This window comes from Eleutherodactylus coqui, chromosome 3 (genome assembly GCF_035609145.1).
Source record: "Eleutherodactylus coqui strain aEleCoq1 chromosome 3, aEleCoq1.hap1, whole genome shotgun sequence".
NCBI classification, from domain to species: domain Eukaryota; kingdom Metazoa; phylum Chordata; class Amphibia; order Anura; family Eleutherodactylidae; genus Eleutherodactylus; species Eleutherodactylus coqui.
The window spans coordinates 220348742-220363627 of NC_089839.1; the positions used below are offsets into that span (position 1 = coordinate 220348742).

The 14886-nt window shown below is 40.8% G+C and overlaps 1 protein-coding gene across 1 annotated transcript; it reads right to left on the reverse strand.

The window, feature by feature from the left end:
- Window positions 1-8586: 8586 nt before the first annotated feature.
- Window positions 8587-14677, reverse strand: LOC136620254 (olfactory receptor 5J3-like). The gene is made up of 4 exons (XM_066594959.1): window positions 14580-14677; window positions 14283-14357; window positions 10833-10897; window positions 8587-9572 (listed from the first exon to the last, which is right to left on the reverse strand). The coding sequence occupies exons 1-4, from the start codon at window positions 14675-14677 to the stop codon at window positions 8587-8589; spliced, it is 1224 nt and encodes a 407-aa protein (XP_066451056.1).
- Window positions 14678-14886: the final 209 nt, after the last annotated feature.

The window sequence follows — 14886 nt, forward strand, 5'->3', positions numbered from 1 at the left end:
AACATCAAGTAAATTGGCGGAAACATACTCATGTAGTTAACAAATGACACCTAGATTTGTGATTCTATATTAACAATAAAACACCCAGTTGAGCTAGGTTACCAGGTGAAACTTGAAAAATAAATGATGGTAGCAATAAGGGCAAACCAGATAGGATGGTTATGTGTGCCTTCCAACAGTGTCACCAACAAAATCACCCCACACCATCACACCTTCTCCACACATGTAGAAACCATCTACTGACCTTCTTTGTGTCTCAACATGACTTGGCAGTTGGAGCCAAAAAATCTCATCAGTACAGATTTCCACTGATCTAATGTCCATTTCTTTTGTTTCTTGGCCCAAGCAATTCTCTTCTTGATGTTTCTCATTAGCAGCTTCTTTGTGGCAATTCAACCATAAAGGTTTGATTCTCGCAGTCTCCTCTGAACAGTTGATGTTGAGATGAGTCTGGTACTTGATCTTTGTGAAGCATTCATGTGGGATCTAATGAGAGGTGCTGGTATGGTTTCTGAGGGTAATAACACTAATAAACTTCTCCTCTGCAGCAAAGCTAACTCTTGGTTAAGTCTGTAAGACAGTCAGTCTTAAAGACATGACTAAAAGGGCCTTTAGTGAAAAGATCATGTGTTCTTCAACAGGACAATGACCCCACACACCTCCAGTCTATGTAAGGACTATTTGACCAAGAATTAGAGTGATGGGGTGCTGCGTGAGATGACAATCACCTAGCCTAAACCAAATTAAGATGGTTTGGGATGAGTTGGACCTGAGAGTGAAAATCAGCTAACAAGTGCTTAATACCCCTGGGAACTTCTTCAAGACTGTTAGAAAACCATTCTGGGAGATTACCTCATAAAGATGATTGAGAGAATGCCAAGGATTGACAAAGCTGTTATCAAAGCAGAAGGGGGCTACAGTGAAGAATATAAAATATAAAACATATTCTAGTTAAATACTTTTTTGTTTACTACTTAATTCCATATGTGTTCTTTCATAGTTTTCATGTCTTCAATATGAATCTACAATGTAGAAAATAAAAAAAAACATGGAATGGAAAGGTTTGTCCAATCTTTTCATTGTTAACTCGATATGCAGTTACATCTCAGGCAGATATGCAAACGATTAGAGTTGTGGTGTGATTAGATGAATGGTTTTGTCACCTGAGGCCCTAAAATTGGTTCAACTCTTGGCCTATGAAAAAACTCTTAGATGCTCTTTGCGTGTAGTGATCTCATTTTCTTCTTCTTTACAGCTTGTTGTTTACTAGACGCCTCTACGATGTAGATAAGAGATTTTACCCAGTTACGAGAGTCTGAGAGGGGCGCATTATTGGAATGCAATAAGCTGTATGGTCGTGTTGATTAATTGCCTGACACCTGGGCCATTTTGACCAGACTGTTAGGAGGTGTTGGGACAAGTAGAAGAGTGAGGGCGTGCATACAAGGCAACTGGGCTCAGGATGCCATTGAGGGAACACCAATAGAGAGGATTATCTGATTGTCCAATAAGCACTAGCAACTCCAACAGTTTCATTGTCTATTATCAAAAGATGGATAGCAGCATTGTTACAGGCCCATGTGTCTGTTGGAACCATTTTCAGATGCTTGACTGAAGGACACCGTCGTCTCCATTTGCAGTGATTTCTAAATGACCCAATTGGACTGCTTCAAAGTAGAATCAGATTGTCTTCGGTAACTAATCCAGGTTTAGTTTGGGCACTGATTACGGCCATGTTCATGTCTGGAGACCTAAGGGGTGCGCACCTCAATCCTAGTCAAAAGAATAAACGCTCACCTCCTCTCCAATGGGAAACCAGATTCACTATTGCATAAGTCCACGGAGCTCCAGGCACACCGACAGTCAAAATGCCTCTACTAGGCATAAATTCTTTCAAAGTGTCGGCTCTGTGGTTTTTGCAGGTGATCTGACTTTTCTGTTTAACATTTTCTTGCCACACAAAATGGTTCAAGTAGAAACATACAGCATCAAAGAATAGTATATCTTTTGACTGTGTATTTCTGAAATTCCTTCTTTACCACCTCTCACGAATGTTATAAGTTTTTCAGAAGATTTTTCTTCAACTCTGATAACTTGTACCAGAAATGACACTTTAACTTATACAGCTGTTTCTTATTATGAGACACAAGCTTGAATGAAAAGAGTCTCACAAGTATTTTGTTCCACACCTGTGGCCTCACAATCTAATGTAATAATAATAATCTTTATTTGTATAGCGCCAACTCATTCTGCACTGCTTGTAGAAACCAAGTTAAAAAAAACTGAATTAAAAACAAGGTGGAACATGAGTACACTCACCAAATACAGTTAGATAAAAATGATCCCAAGGGGGTTACATATAAAGAAAATACCCACAACCATGTTTTGCACAGAATTTATAGACCAATAGAACAACACTCTATCAGAATGTTTTTTTAAAACTCATTGCTTTAAGAGCTCAAAATTAATATTGGGGAAATAGAGATGCAATTAATGGTTACAGTCAGCACAATGGAATACGAGAGTATGCAGATTAAGATAAAAGAAAAACTATCCAAAATGGAGGAATCCATCATGCAAATAAAAAAATGAAAATTTGAAAGAGATCAAATGGACTACAGTAAAAAAGAAATCTATGAATGGAGAAGAAAAACCTCTTACAGTAAACCCAAATCCATTTTGAGAAATAAAGGACAGAACAACAAATCTCCTGCTAGAGTGACTTTAACTTCATCTGATTTTGACAAATCGGACACAAACTACGAGTCATCAAGCTTTACCAATTCAAGTTCAGAGGATTCTATCATCAGAAGAGAACGTAAAACAAAATCTTCAAAAAACGGATTAGAAGGACAAGAAGGAAAAAGAAGTTATTCAAGCCATTTAAGGAGGAGGAAATAAACAACAACATAGTCCTACTAACTCCATTTGTCATATCGAATGAACAACTACAAGTTCTCAACCAAGGTCTAAACTTTGTACTGGATGTAAATGTCAACATATTTCAAACAATTATAGATCTGAACAGATTTATTAAAGCCCTTGTAGTCAAAAAATACGGATAAAGAAAATGTGAAACTTGACATAGGAGGAATATCAGCACCAGCACATAATGAATATCAAGGAAGATATTTTGCTGAGGGACTCGCATTATTGGATCTCCAGGACTTGGAAAGAAAGAGCATCAATATGCGAAAGGAAAGTGATAAGGAAAAATTGAATATCAATATATCAAACCCCTCCTTTTATCCAACATCAGCAAGAGTAAAATGTATAGAAGATTTCCAACATATGATGGAAATAGGGCTAAGAGAATTATAGAAGCAACAACATAAACATAGAAATCTATCAAAAAGCAACATGAAGAACACAAAATAACACAAAATAAAAACCTTATCACAAAAGGTTCAGATGAAGGTAGAAATGTTGTCATTATGGACGCCGCACTGTACTCTATTCTCATACATAAAATGTTGGACATTGACAAGATCTACAGAAAATTAAAAGATGATCCAATGAAAGCATGCATGGAAAAATCAAATAACCTTCTGAAAGAAGGACAGTGCTAGGGAGCCATAAGTTATAAAGAAGCTGTTCTTTTATACCCAGAGCATCCAATAACGGCTGTATTATATAGATTACCTAAAATTCATAAAAATGTTTTCCTTCCACCTATGCGCCCGATAGTTGTGGGTACTGGATCTCCCTGTGTGCACTTTAGCGAATGGGTGGACCATGCCCTGCAGCCCTTGGTGCGCCGCATACCAGGACATCTTATTGTTAGCAAAAGTGTTATACAACAATGTGGAGATGTCAGATGTGAACAGGAATGTGAGTGGCTTGCCAGCGATGTTGTGGATCTGTATTCTTGCATGCCACACCATGTAGCAATACAAGCAGTTGAGTTTTACCTTGTCAAGTATAATGATTACTCTGCTAATCTAAAGGAGTTTATTGTGGTCTGTACAACATTTTTATTAAAAGATAATTATTTTTTATTTGAGAATGATTATTTATTACAGTTTACTGGAGCCCCTATGGGCTTCAGATTCTTACCCTCCATTACAAATTTGGTCATGGCATGGTGGGAGCATATTTCACTGGAAAAGAGGCAAAAATGCAATACCTGATAAGGTGCAGAGCAGGGACAATCGCCGCTAAGCAGGCACAATCACCATAAGGTCGGCATAATGGCCGTAGAACCTAACAATATGCAGCAAATCAGACTATAAACCAGACGAGCTAACTTGTTTACTGCAGACCTATATGCAGTCACCCACTCAACCCAGCCCAGATTGGGGAGGGGCGACTGCATGCAACTAAATCTGCAATGTGAATGATACCACAGAAGACAGGCAATAGATGGGTGCATCCCGCAATACAGGATTACAACTCACACTGACATGGCAGTGGGTTGCCCTGTATCTCAACAGTGGGCCGCACTGGCTGACATCTTGGGCTCCCCCAGAAGTCTATAGCAAACTGCATAAAGGAAATATTGATACACACTAATAAAATGCGGGTGTTAGTTTAGCATTTTGGCCAAGACGCATAAGCTGATGGGCCGATGGCAAGGCCACACTGTGTCCATCAGAATTAAACAAATTGGTGTCCTCAACAGCATTCAGTATGGACTATTATGCAGTTAAACCTTAAGAAGAATTTTAGATAATGGAGTACAATGCGTACCGAAAAAGAAGAGGAATTTGGGGGACATGTTGTCCCCAAGTTACTTCTCTACTAATAGAGATGGTTATCCCAAAAAAGGTTTTATAAATGTAGTGGTAATAAATGTGAACTGTGTAAATAAGCTTCAAAAAGGAACTATTTTGAGAGTAGCAACAAAAAACTCATGTCCACTAGTAAATTATTATTTAAAATCCGCAGCGTTTTTCCCGCACGCGGATCCGCGCCCCATAGGGATGCATTAGACACCCGCAGGTAGTTAAATACCTGCAGATGTCATTTTTCCCTGCAGACGCGGATCCGCGTGCAGGAAAAAATCCGGACAATGCTCCATTTGGTGCGGGTCTCCCGCGCGGACGGCTCTCGCAGGCTTCTATTGAAGCCTATGGAAGCCGTCCGATCAGCGGGAGACCTAAAATCAGAATATACTAACCTGCTGCGGGCCGTGCGTGTCTTCCCTTCTTCCCAGGCGGATCTTCTTGCTTCGGCCCGGCGGATGTGCCCAGCGCATGTGCGCGGCACGCAGCCGGCGTGCCGAGCACATCCACCGGGCCGAAGAAAGAAGATCCGGCCGGGAAGAAGGGAAGACACGCACGGCCCGCAGCAGGTGAGTATATTCTATTTTCAGCACTCATGTCTGCGGGGCAGGAGGGACGCGCTACGGATTCTCCATGGAGAATCCGCAGCGGGCCTGATTTTCCCCGTGGACATGAGGCCTTAGATTCAGCATAAATACATTCATTAACTGCAATACCAAGAACCTAATGTATATTATATTATGCACAGAGTGCAATTTAATGTATGTTTTTTGTGCAACCAGAAAACTAAAGGTTTGCATCATGGAACATGTCAGGAACATAAATAACGGCAACGCAAACAGCTGAGCGGTGGAACATTTTCTAGACCAACATGCTGGGAATCTTGCATATTTTTCGTTTTTTCGGTTCTGTACAAATTAGAGGTAATAAAGGACAGGTTGTAAATAAAAAATGATTCTTAAAAGAGAAGCTTTATGAAATTTGAAACTGGACACTAGACTTCCGAAAGGGTTAAATCCAAAACCAGATCTAATGCTTGTATACTAAAGAATCTCATACATTACTGTTACATTTAGTTGCAGCGGTATAGTGTGGTGATTATTTTTAATATTGATATATATGTCGGGTCACATGGTCTTGCAACTGGAAATTCGGATCCCAGATGTGGTTTAAATGTGGTCTTGCAGATAAGCCAAACTCTGCCACTTCCACTTCATATATCACGTTATAGCATATAACATCTGTCACACATACAAACCGGTCTATGCATGAATAAGGAGCACACGTTTGGGTGAACGATAATCTATTTTTGGATGGTAGATGCGGTTTGAATGCGGTTTTTGCAGGTGATCTGATTTTTCTGTTTAAGCATCAAAGAATAGTATACCAACTACACAAAGCACCAATGTCTAACTGCAATTTAATTATGATCTGAAGCATTTGTTTTATATTTACCATGTTTCCCCCAAAATAAGACCCTGTCTTATATTAATTTTTGCCCCAAAATAGGCACTAGGTCTTATTTTCTGGGGATGTCTTATAATACTTACCTAGCAGGCCCGATCTAGGTCCCTCCCGCTCCTCTTCATAGCTCTAGTGTGCGCTTCCTGTAGTTCTTGGTGCTCGTACAACATCACTTTTTGGTTATGGGATTCATAAATCCCACCTGCACAATGATATGACTGTTGATTGGCTCAGCAGTAATCAAAGAGCCAGTCAATGCAACGCTGGATGAACCAATCACAGCCATCGCATTGGTTTATCCAGCGTTCTATTGATTGGCTAAGCAGCAGTCGATGAACCAATCCCAGCCATCTCTTCCTAGAGGCGGGATTTATGAATCTCATAACCAGGAAGTGATGTATGAGCGCCGAGGACTGCGGGAAGCGCGAACACTGGAGCTATGAAGAGGACCAGGCCTAGGATAGCTAGGGCTTATTTTCAGGGTAGGGCTTATGTTTCAAGCCTCCCCAAAAATCTGGCCAGGGCTTATTTTTTGGTAGGTCTTATTTTGGGGAATATAGGGTATATTTGTCTGCTATGCAATTTGTTCTACATTTTTTGCAAGCCATAATTTATATGAGAGAGAAAAATGTCATTTATGGCTAAGTAAACTATTGGAGAAGACAGATTTAGGGCGCCCACCCACTGGCGTTTTTTTACCGCGGAAAACGCAAACGCCAGTGGGTGGGCGCCCTTATGGGTGAATTGTGTAGGAGCTGTAGATTTTCTCCAGCACTTATAGAGTCTGTTAGAAAAAGGGAGGATCTTTAGAACGTATAGTAAATGAAGGCCATCAGCTGGTTTTAGTAGAACTTTTAAATGTTAGTTCAAGCAATGGTTTGTTAGATGTGATCAAGACTGGCGTGCTGGTGGAAATGCGTCTTCTGTAAAGCCTGATGCCCACTGTTTTGAAGAATAAAGCATTTTTTTCCACACGTACTTTGTAAGAATATATGCCTCAATCCTGCCTTTGCTGTGGAGCGGCACACTGCCCCCTGCTAGTGTGATGGTCTGGGGGCATCGCATACGACAGTCGGTCACCCCTAGTAGAGGTACGAGGGACAATGGCAGCTCAGTGATATGTTCAGGGCATCCTGCAGCCACATGTGTTCCTCTCATAGCGGCTTCCAAGAGGTATTTCCCAGCAGGATAATACTCAGCCGCACACACAAGGGGGACACAGGAATGTCTCTACAACTTTGTCACAGATCTATGCTCTGCCCGGTTACCTGATTTATCACGAATAGAACATGTATGGACCATCTGGGAAGCCAATTTCAACAGCCTATGAGTTTGCTCGATTTAGAGGATCAGTTACAGCAAATGTGAAGTGAAATGCCACAGATACTATACAGAACTTGTATGACTCCTTGTATCCAAGCTAGATACCAACAGGGTACTAGAGCCTCCATGCCTGCCCCTATCACATCTTGTATCTAACCTAGAGGCCAACAGGGTACGAGAGCCTGCATGCCTGCCCCTATGACATCTTGTATCCAACCTAGAGGCCAACAGGGTACTAGAGACGCCATGCCTGCCCCTACGACATCTTGTATCCAAGCTAGATACCAACAGGGTACTAGAGTCTCCATGCCCACCCATATCACATCTTGTATCCATGCTAGAGGCGGTACATCGGGGTACAAGAGCATACCTTCAAGAGGTCAGTTTTGTGCAATAACTTATCCTTTTACTCTATTATTGTAATCACTTTCTTATATGAGCATTTTAATCTCACATAGAAAGTTTCACTCCATTCCAACTACTGCTTCTAGGGAAGGAATTGGTTTTGACAATGAATGAATGTTGTGAACCTGCAACAGGGAAAGTGCTTGAGGGGTGTATATTTCACCCAGGTGTTTAAGCTTGGTGAAATGCAAAGTCTAGAAAGATGGTTTTGTTCAGAAAACCTAGTTTTATGAGCCTTTATTTAAGTGTGTTATGGACTGGATTTTTATTGTAGTGATGGGTAGGATGAGGGTGAGACTTATCACACCCTCTCCTACTGTAGTCCAGGGTTTTCCCTGGTTTCCCAGTCATCTCAGCTGCCTCCACTGAGCTTCTTAATGGGGCAGAGAACACTGCAATCCTAGGTAGTTTGGAACATTGTGACTCTTCCATTGCTAACAATGTGCCCATAGAGAGGGTGAGCAAGGCTGACAATGCCGACCGTTCATGAAACTGAAACTCCCTGTTGATGTGTTTCCAAAAACGTGATCAAGCTGGACTTATGGTGCATAGACCCTAAAAGAAACCTATGCTGTACCCAATGGTCTTAGTTTTGAATTTGAATTTAGGAAATGCTGCTACAAGATTGTCTTGTCTATATAGCAAGTCTAGAATAAATCCACACCTGAAATCATGTAAATCCTCTTCTACTGCCATCTGGCATCATCACGTGTATATGTATAGCTTTCTTCAATGCAGACTTCAGGTCTTTGCTCCTCAGGCTGTAGATTAAAGGATTGAGTAATGGGGTAATTAGTGCATAGATCACAGTGACCACTTGGTTCAATGTAAGAAGATTACTTGTGTTAGGAACAAAATATGTAAAGGTTATTGAAACATAAAATATTAAAACCACAGTCAGATGAGACGTACAGGTGGAGAAAGCTTTAAGTCTTCCATTGCTGGTGCGGATTTTGAGCACTGTGCTAAAGATCCTGAAATATGAGTAAAATGTGGTAACAAAGGCTCCAGTGCTGAAAACACCTCCTACGATTATCAAGACTAGAACATTGATGGAAGTATCAGTACAGGAGATCTGGAACAAGTGGGGCAGATCACAAAAGAAATTATGGATAAAGTTGGGACCACAGAATGTCAACCTTCTTAAACATAAGGTATTAATCATGGGGATAAGAAGAGCAAAAGACCAAACCAAGGATACTAACTGAATGCACCTACCCCAAGACATGACCTGAGAGTAGTGAAGAGGACAGCAGATGGCTACGTACCGGTCGTAAGACATGGAAGACAATAAAAAAACCTCAGAACTCCCAAAATAGATGACAAAGAACATTTGCGTTATGCAGTTAGGGAGGGAGATGGACCAGTCCTGGGTAATGAAGTTAAAGAGCATCCTCGGGGCAGTAACTGATGAGTAGGACATGTCCAAGAATGCCAAGTTCCCGAGAAAGAAGTACATGGGTATATGTAGGTGAGCGCAAGTAAGAACTAGAAGAATGATAAGAAAGTTTGTCAGGAAAGTCATCACATAGATGAGGAGGAAGATGGTGAAGAGGACATAAATGATCTTCTGATTATCCGATAGACTCATGAGAAGAACACTGGTGATCGTTGTTTGGTTTCTCAGCATTACGGTGTGATTCTTCCCAAAGTTTTCTAAATGAATAAAATTGCTGGCAACAATAAAACATCAGGAGGATTTGGTGGAATATATGAACACAACAGGTGAATAGCCTGACTTGGATATAAAACTGTTGATACTAACAGATATGGGAATCCTTTATTTTATAACTCATCAGTTTCCCCAGGAGCAGAAGCCACAGAATCCCCAAACCCCTGCTCTGCATATCCATAATAATGTAATAGGGTCTCAGAACACTTATTTTCATGATTGTTTATAGTGTAAGATTCTATTTTTTAACCTTCTACCAATCACATTAAAATTGGAAAGCCCTCCCAGAGCAGAAAAGATTTCCTGTATCTTTTTTCATTTTTTCAAAAAATTTACCATAGTGGATAAATAACATTTTATAGTACAGGATAGTAAAAATATGGCAATACCACTTATGTATAGTTTATTTTTTCAATATTTAAAGCATTGTGCAAGGGGGCAAAAAATGTATTTTTTGTAAAACGATTTTCTGTACAGCCACAGAGATGCCATGGTCAGTAATTGAGAGAAAGGGAGGGAGAGAGGGATAGGAGCATGTTAATGTCTGTAAATGTCTGGAAAATGTAACAATTTGTGTTGTCACGTGAGTATGCAAGATATATGTTAGTGGAAGGTGCAAGAGAGAGAGTTCCATTCCAGTCAGTCAGAGAGTGAGTGCCAGTCACATGGGGGTACCTTCAACCCCTTATGTGGTGAAGAATGGAAGCAAAAGAGTGGTATCCTGGAGATTCATTGCCAGGACCCCTACACTAAGAGAGAAAGAAAGAAAGAGAAAGGAATCCGCTGTGCAGAGTTCAGGAACCATCAGAAAGTGAGTGACAGTGGAGTTTTCTTGTCCTCCTCTGGAGTGTGTGTCTCCAGGAGCTGAGTCATATAGATAACTCCACTGTAGGCCTGGTGTCATCCTGTGTTTTCCTCCCTTTTATCTCAAGATATTTCTCCACAAGTAAAGTTCCAGTTGTTGACCATTCCCAGCAACTGAGTTTATCAAATTAACCATGTGTGGACTCTTTTATTTTCCCATCGGATATCCTATGGAGCAAGGAACGGTGGCGTCACCCGTAAAAGAGTTCTTCCAGTCCACTACACTATTTATTCAGGTAACAACTGCCCTAGCATTGCCTGGAGAGGCCCATCAGCACCTTGGCCAAGTGTCACATGCGTCCCTCCGGGTAGGAGTTGGTAGTGCTACAGTGACGTCCCTAACATTTACCCTGCCATCTCCTCAGTGGTGTGCCTCATACCTTGTTCGCTGCATAAGCAATCCACTTCCTCAACACCAGACAAAATCTGGAATATCTTTGAAGACCTGACAATCAAGGATATTCAAGGGATAATACATGAGGATCCCCTAACCATAGTAAATACACTTTTGCCTCTCAGGAAGATTAATGGTCTTCACCTTGCACATCTCTCTGCTGTTATAACAAATTTTAAAGCTCAACATTTATCCTCGACACCACTAACAGATTTTAAAAAATTAGTTAGCAACTAGAATAAAAACTCCAGAAAGATCTCACATTTAACAAAAAATTTCACTTCCTCTCGTGCCACAGGTAGACCAACTTTTATCTCTTCATATTTAAAATTCCATATGGAATTTCCCAATGTGTCCGTCTGCAGTAGAACCATTACAAATTATTAACTAGATGGTACAAAACACTGGTTATATGCATATAAACTCTCGGAGACAGACAGATGTTGGAGATGGCAAGAGCATACAGGATGATACCTACATATCTGGTGGAACCGCCCTAGGATTCAAAAATTCTGGACAGAGGTTGCGAGTGAAATGGGAACAATACTTAAAAAAATATACAGCTCTCTCCTGACCAAATCATCCTTAGCATATCCCATGCATCTTTTAACCCTCTAAAACATAGGCTAGCCTCATATTTAATTGCAGCAACGAAAGCATTGATACCCCTCCTTTGGGGAATAACAATCCCTCCATCAGTAGTTATGTGGAAAGAAAAGAAAAATCAAATTTGTGTCTTCAAAGAATTACTAAGTTGGACAAATTTATCACATTCAACATTTCCCGAAATATGGTCACCCTGGAAACAATACTCAAGACATAATCCCTAAAATACAAGGGATTACCAGCAAAATGTGTTTCACGCACTTTATGAGGCTCTACTTTAAGATGATTCTGCGATAAATAGGATAATGTTGTTGGTATTTCTTTGCGAACCCACTACACACAATCTCTTACATAAAAGATGTCTTTGTTCTGGACCCTCCCCCTACCCTTTTCTCTCCCCCAATCCCTTTCCCCTTTTCTCTCCCCCAACCCCCTCCCTCTCTCATTCGTACTTCCATAGTTTTTCTTTTCATTCTCTGTTTGTCAGGTGATGCCACACTTTTGTAATCTCCCTAGCTCCGCTGCGTCCATCCTTGGGCTGCATGTTGTGGAGCGGTATGGAGGAAGTTAAGTCAAGCAGGCAAGTTAAGACTGACTTGCGGAATTACATGGGCGGAGAAGAAAATAGTATCTTTAAATCCTGCTAGTAATCTTTTCTCAGACATGAAAATCTCTTATGAACATTATAGGACTGTAGTTAAACAAGCTATCACAATTATGTTAGAAATCATTTTTAAAACCAAAATGCTTTGAAATTTTGATATTTGAAAATGTAGAATTTTGTTTATATTGATGTATGAATATGGATATGCAAGACTTTGTTTGTCTGTATTGTTTAATAATGATCAATCTTGAATAAAAAGTGATTTCATCAAAAAATATGCAACTTTTTTACATTACAGGTGTAATAGATGTTCATTCTGTACAACAGTCTGGCCAGTTTTCATGCTAAATAGGGTAGAAACACCCACTAACAAATATTCTCAGAGCAAGAATTTATAGAAATAACAATATATCTTTATTAGGAGCATCAATAATATAACATCAGGTAAAATGGCAGAAACACTCATGTAGATAACAAATGACACCAGATTTGTATATATATAACAAATAGAACACCTAATTGAGCTAGGTTACCAGTGTGAACCTTGAAAAATAAATGATGGTCGCCATAACCAGATGAGATGGCAAGTTGCTTCAGAATGCTGCAGTAACCTTGCAGGTTACGTGTGCCTACCAACAGTATCACCAACAAAGTCCTCCTACCTCCTCCTCCATGCTTTATGGTGGAAACTACACACGTAGAAGCCATCCACCCACATTCTTTGTCCATTTCTTTTGTTTCTTGGCCAAAGCAATTCTATTCTTCTTGTTGATGTTCCTTATTAATATCATAGAAGCATAGAATGGTAGAGTTGTAAGGGACCTCCAAGGTAATCGGGTCCAACCCCCTGCCCAGACAGATATTTGTCCAGCCTTTGTTTGATCACTTCCATTGAAGGAGAACTCACCATCTCCCATGGCAACCTGTTCCACTCATTGATCACCCTCACTGTCAGAAAGTTTTTTCTAATATCTAATTTGTATCTCCTCCCTTTCAGTTTCAACCCATTGCTTTTAGTCTTTCCTTGAGCAAATAAGAATAGGGCTGATCCCTCTGCATTGTCACAGCCCTACAGATATCTGTAGAAAGTTATTAAGTCTCCTCTCAACCTTTTTGCAAGCTAAACATTCCCAGATCCTTTAACCGTTCTTCATAGGACATGATTTACAGACCGCTCACCATCTTGGTAACTCTTCTCTGAACTTGCTCCAGTTTGTCTATGTCTTTTTTAAAGTGGGGTGCCCAGAACTGGACACAGTATTCCAGATGTGGTCTGACTGAAGAAGAGTAGAGGGGATATTTACCTCACATCATCTAGACTTTATGCTTCTCTTAATACATCCCAGAATTGTATTTGCCTTTTGGCTGCTGCATCACATTGTTGACTCATGTTTAATCTATGATCTATCAGTATACCCAAGTCTTTTTCACATTTGCTGCTGTTTAGCCCAATTCCTCCCATTCTGTATGTGCTTTTTGATTTTTCTTGCCCAGATGTAGGACTTGTTAAATACCATTCTGTTAGTCACCGCCCACTGTTCAAGTTTTTTCTAGAACTTTTTGAATATTCTCTCTCTCTTCCCTAGTGTTAGCTATCCCTCCTAGCTTTGTGTCGTTGGCAAACTTTATCAGTTTCCCATCAATTCCCTTCTCCAGATCATTGATAAAAATGTTGAACAACACTGGGCCTAGGACAGAGCCTTGTGGCACCCCACTTGATACATTCTTCCACCTAACAGTTGCAGCTTCTTTGTGGCAATTCGACCATAAAGGCTTGATTCTTGCTGTCTCCTCTGAAAGTTGATGTTGAGATGTGTCTGCTACTTAATCTTTGTGAAGCATTTATGTGGAATCTAATGTGAGATGCTGGTTATTTGTGGTTTTTGAGGCGGATAAATCTAATAAACTTCTGCTCTGCAGCAGAGCTAACTCTTCATCATGTCATTAAGACAGTCAGTCTTAAAGACATGACCAAGAGGTCTTTAGTGAGACGATCATTTGTTCTTCAACAGGACAATGACCCCACACATCTCCAGTCTATGTAAGGGCTTTTTCACCAAGAAGTACAGTGATGGGGTGCTGCGTCAGATGACAATCAACCGACCTAAACCCAATTAAGATGGTTTGGGGTGGGTTTTTCTGAGAGTGAAGGAAAATCAGCCCCCAAGTGCTTAGCTACCCTGGGAACTCATTCAAGACTGCTGGAAATCAATTCTGAGTGATTACCTAATGAAGATGATTGAGAGAATGCCAAAGGTTGACAAAGCTGTTATGGAAGCAAAAGGGGCTACAGTGAAGAACCTAAAATATAAAACATATTTTAGTTTAAACCTTTTTTGTTTACTACTTAATTCCATGTGTGTTCCTTCATAGTTTTCATGTCTTTAATATGGGTATTATTGTATCTTATCACCACCATGAAGAATGGGTGGAAACAAGATAATTGCACCCAAGCGACGCCCAGAATTTTATTGGCTGGCCTGGAGAATAGGTTGGCATTATCTCCCCTCCAGCCTGTGTCACTCAGCCCTCCAGTGCTGTGCCTTGTGCCCTGTAACCGACTTCTGCACTGTGGACTTCCCGTAGACATTCCCTCCTGTGGTCTCCAGCACTTCCTCCATGCCGGCAACAAAGGAAGCTCCTGGGAGTGCCTACGGCAGGGACTCTGCGTCTGCTTCTGGCTGGGCAGCTCCTGGAACAGGCACCAGCACTGCCACTGCGAGCACTGCAGCTGCTGGCCAGCAAGCCCCTGGAAGTGGCTCCGGCAGGGCCGCTGCCATCCCTTCTGTTCCTGGATGCGGCCAGCTCTTGGAAGATGCTCCTGCGGCTG

Bases quoted from the DNA above. Each gene is read 5' to 3' on its own strand.
- LOC136620254 (XM_066594959.1), bottom strand. From the start codon at position 14,677: ATGGAGGAAGTGCTGGAGACCACAGGAGGGAATGTCTACGGGAAGTCC. The intron at 14,358-14,579 runs GTGACACAGGCT...TTTATATTTTAG, and splicing joins GCACAGCACTGGAGGGCTGA to GTTCTTCACTGTAGCCCCTT. The intron at 10,898-14,282 runs GTAATCACTCAG...CTTGATTGTCAG, and splicing joins CTCTCAATCATCTTCATTAG to GTCTTCAAAGATATTCCAGA.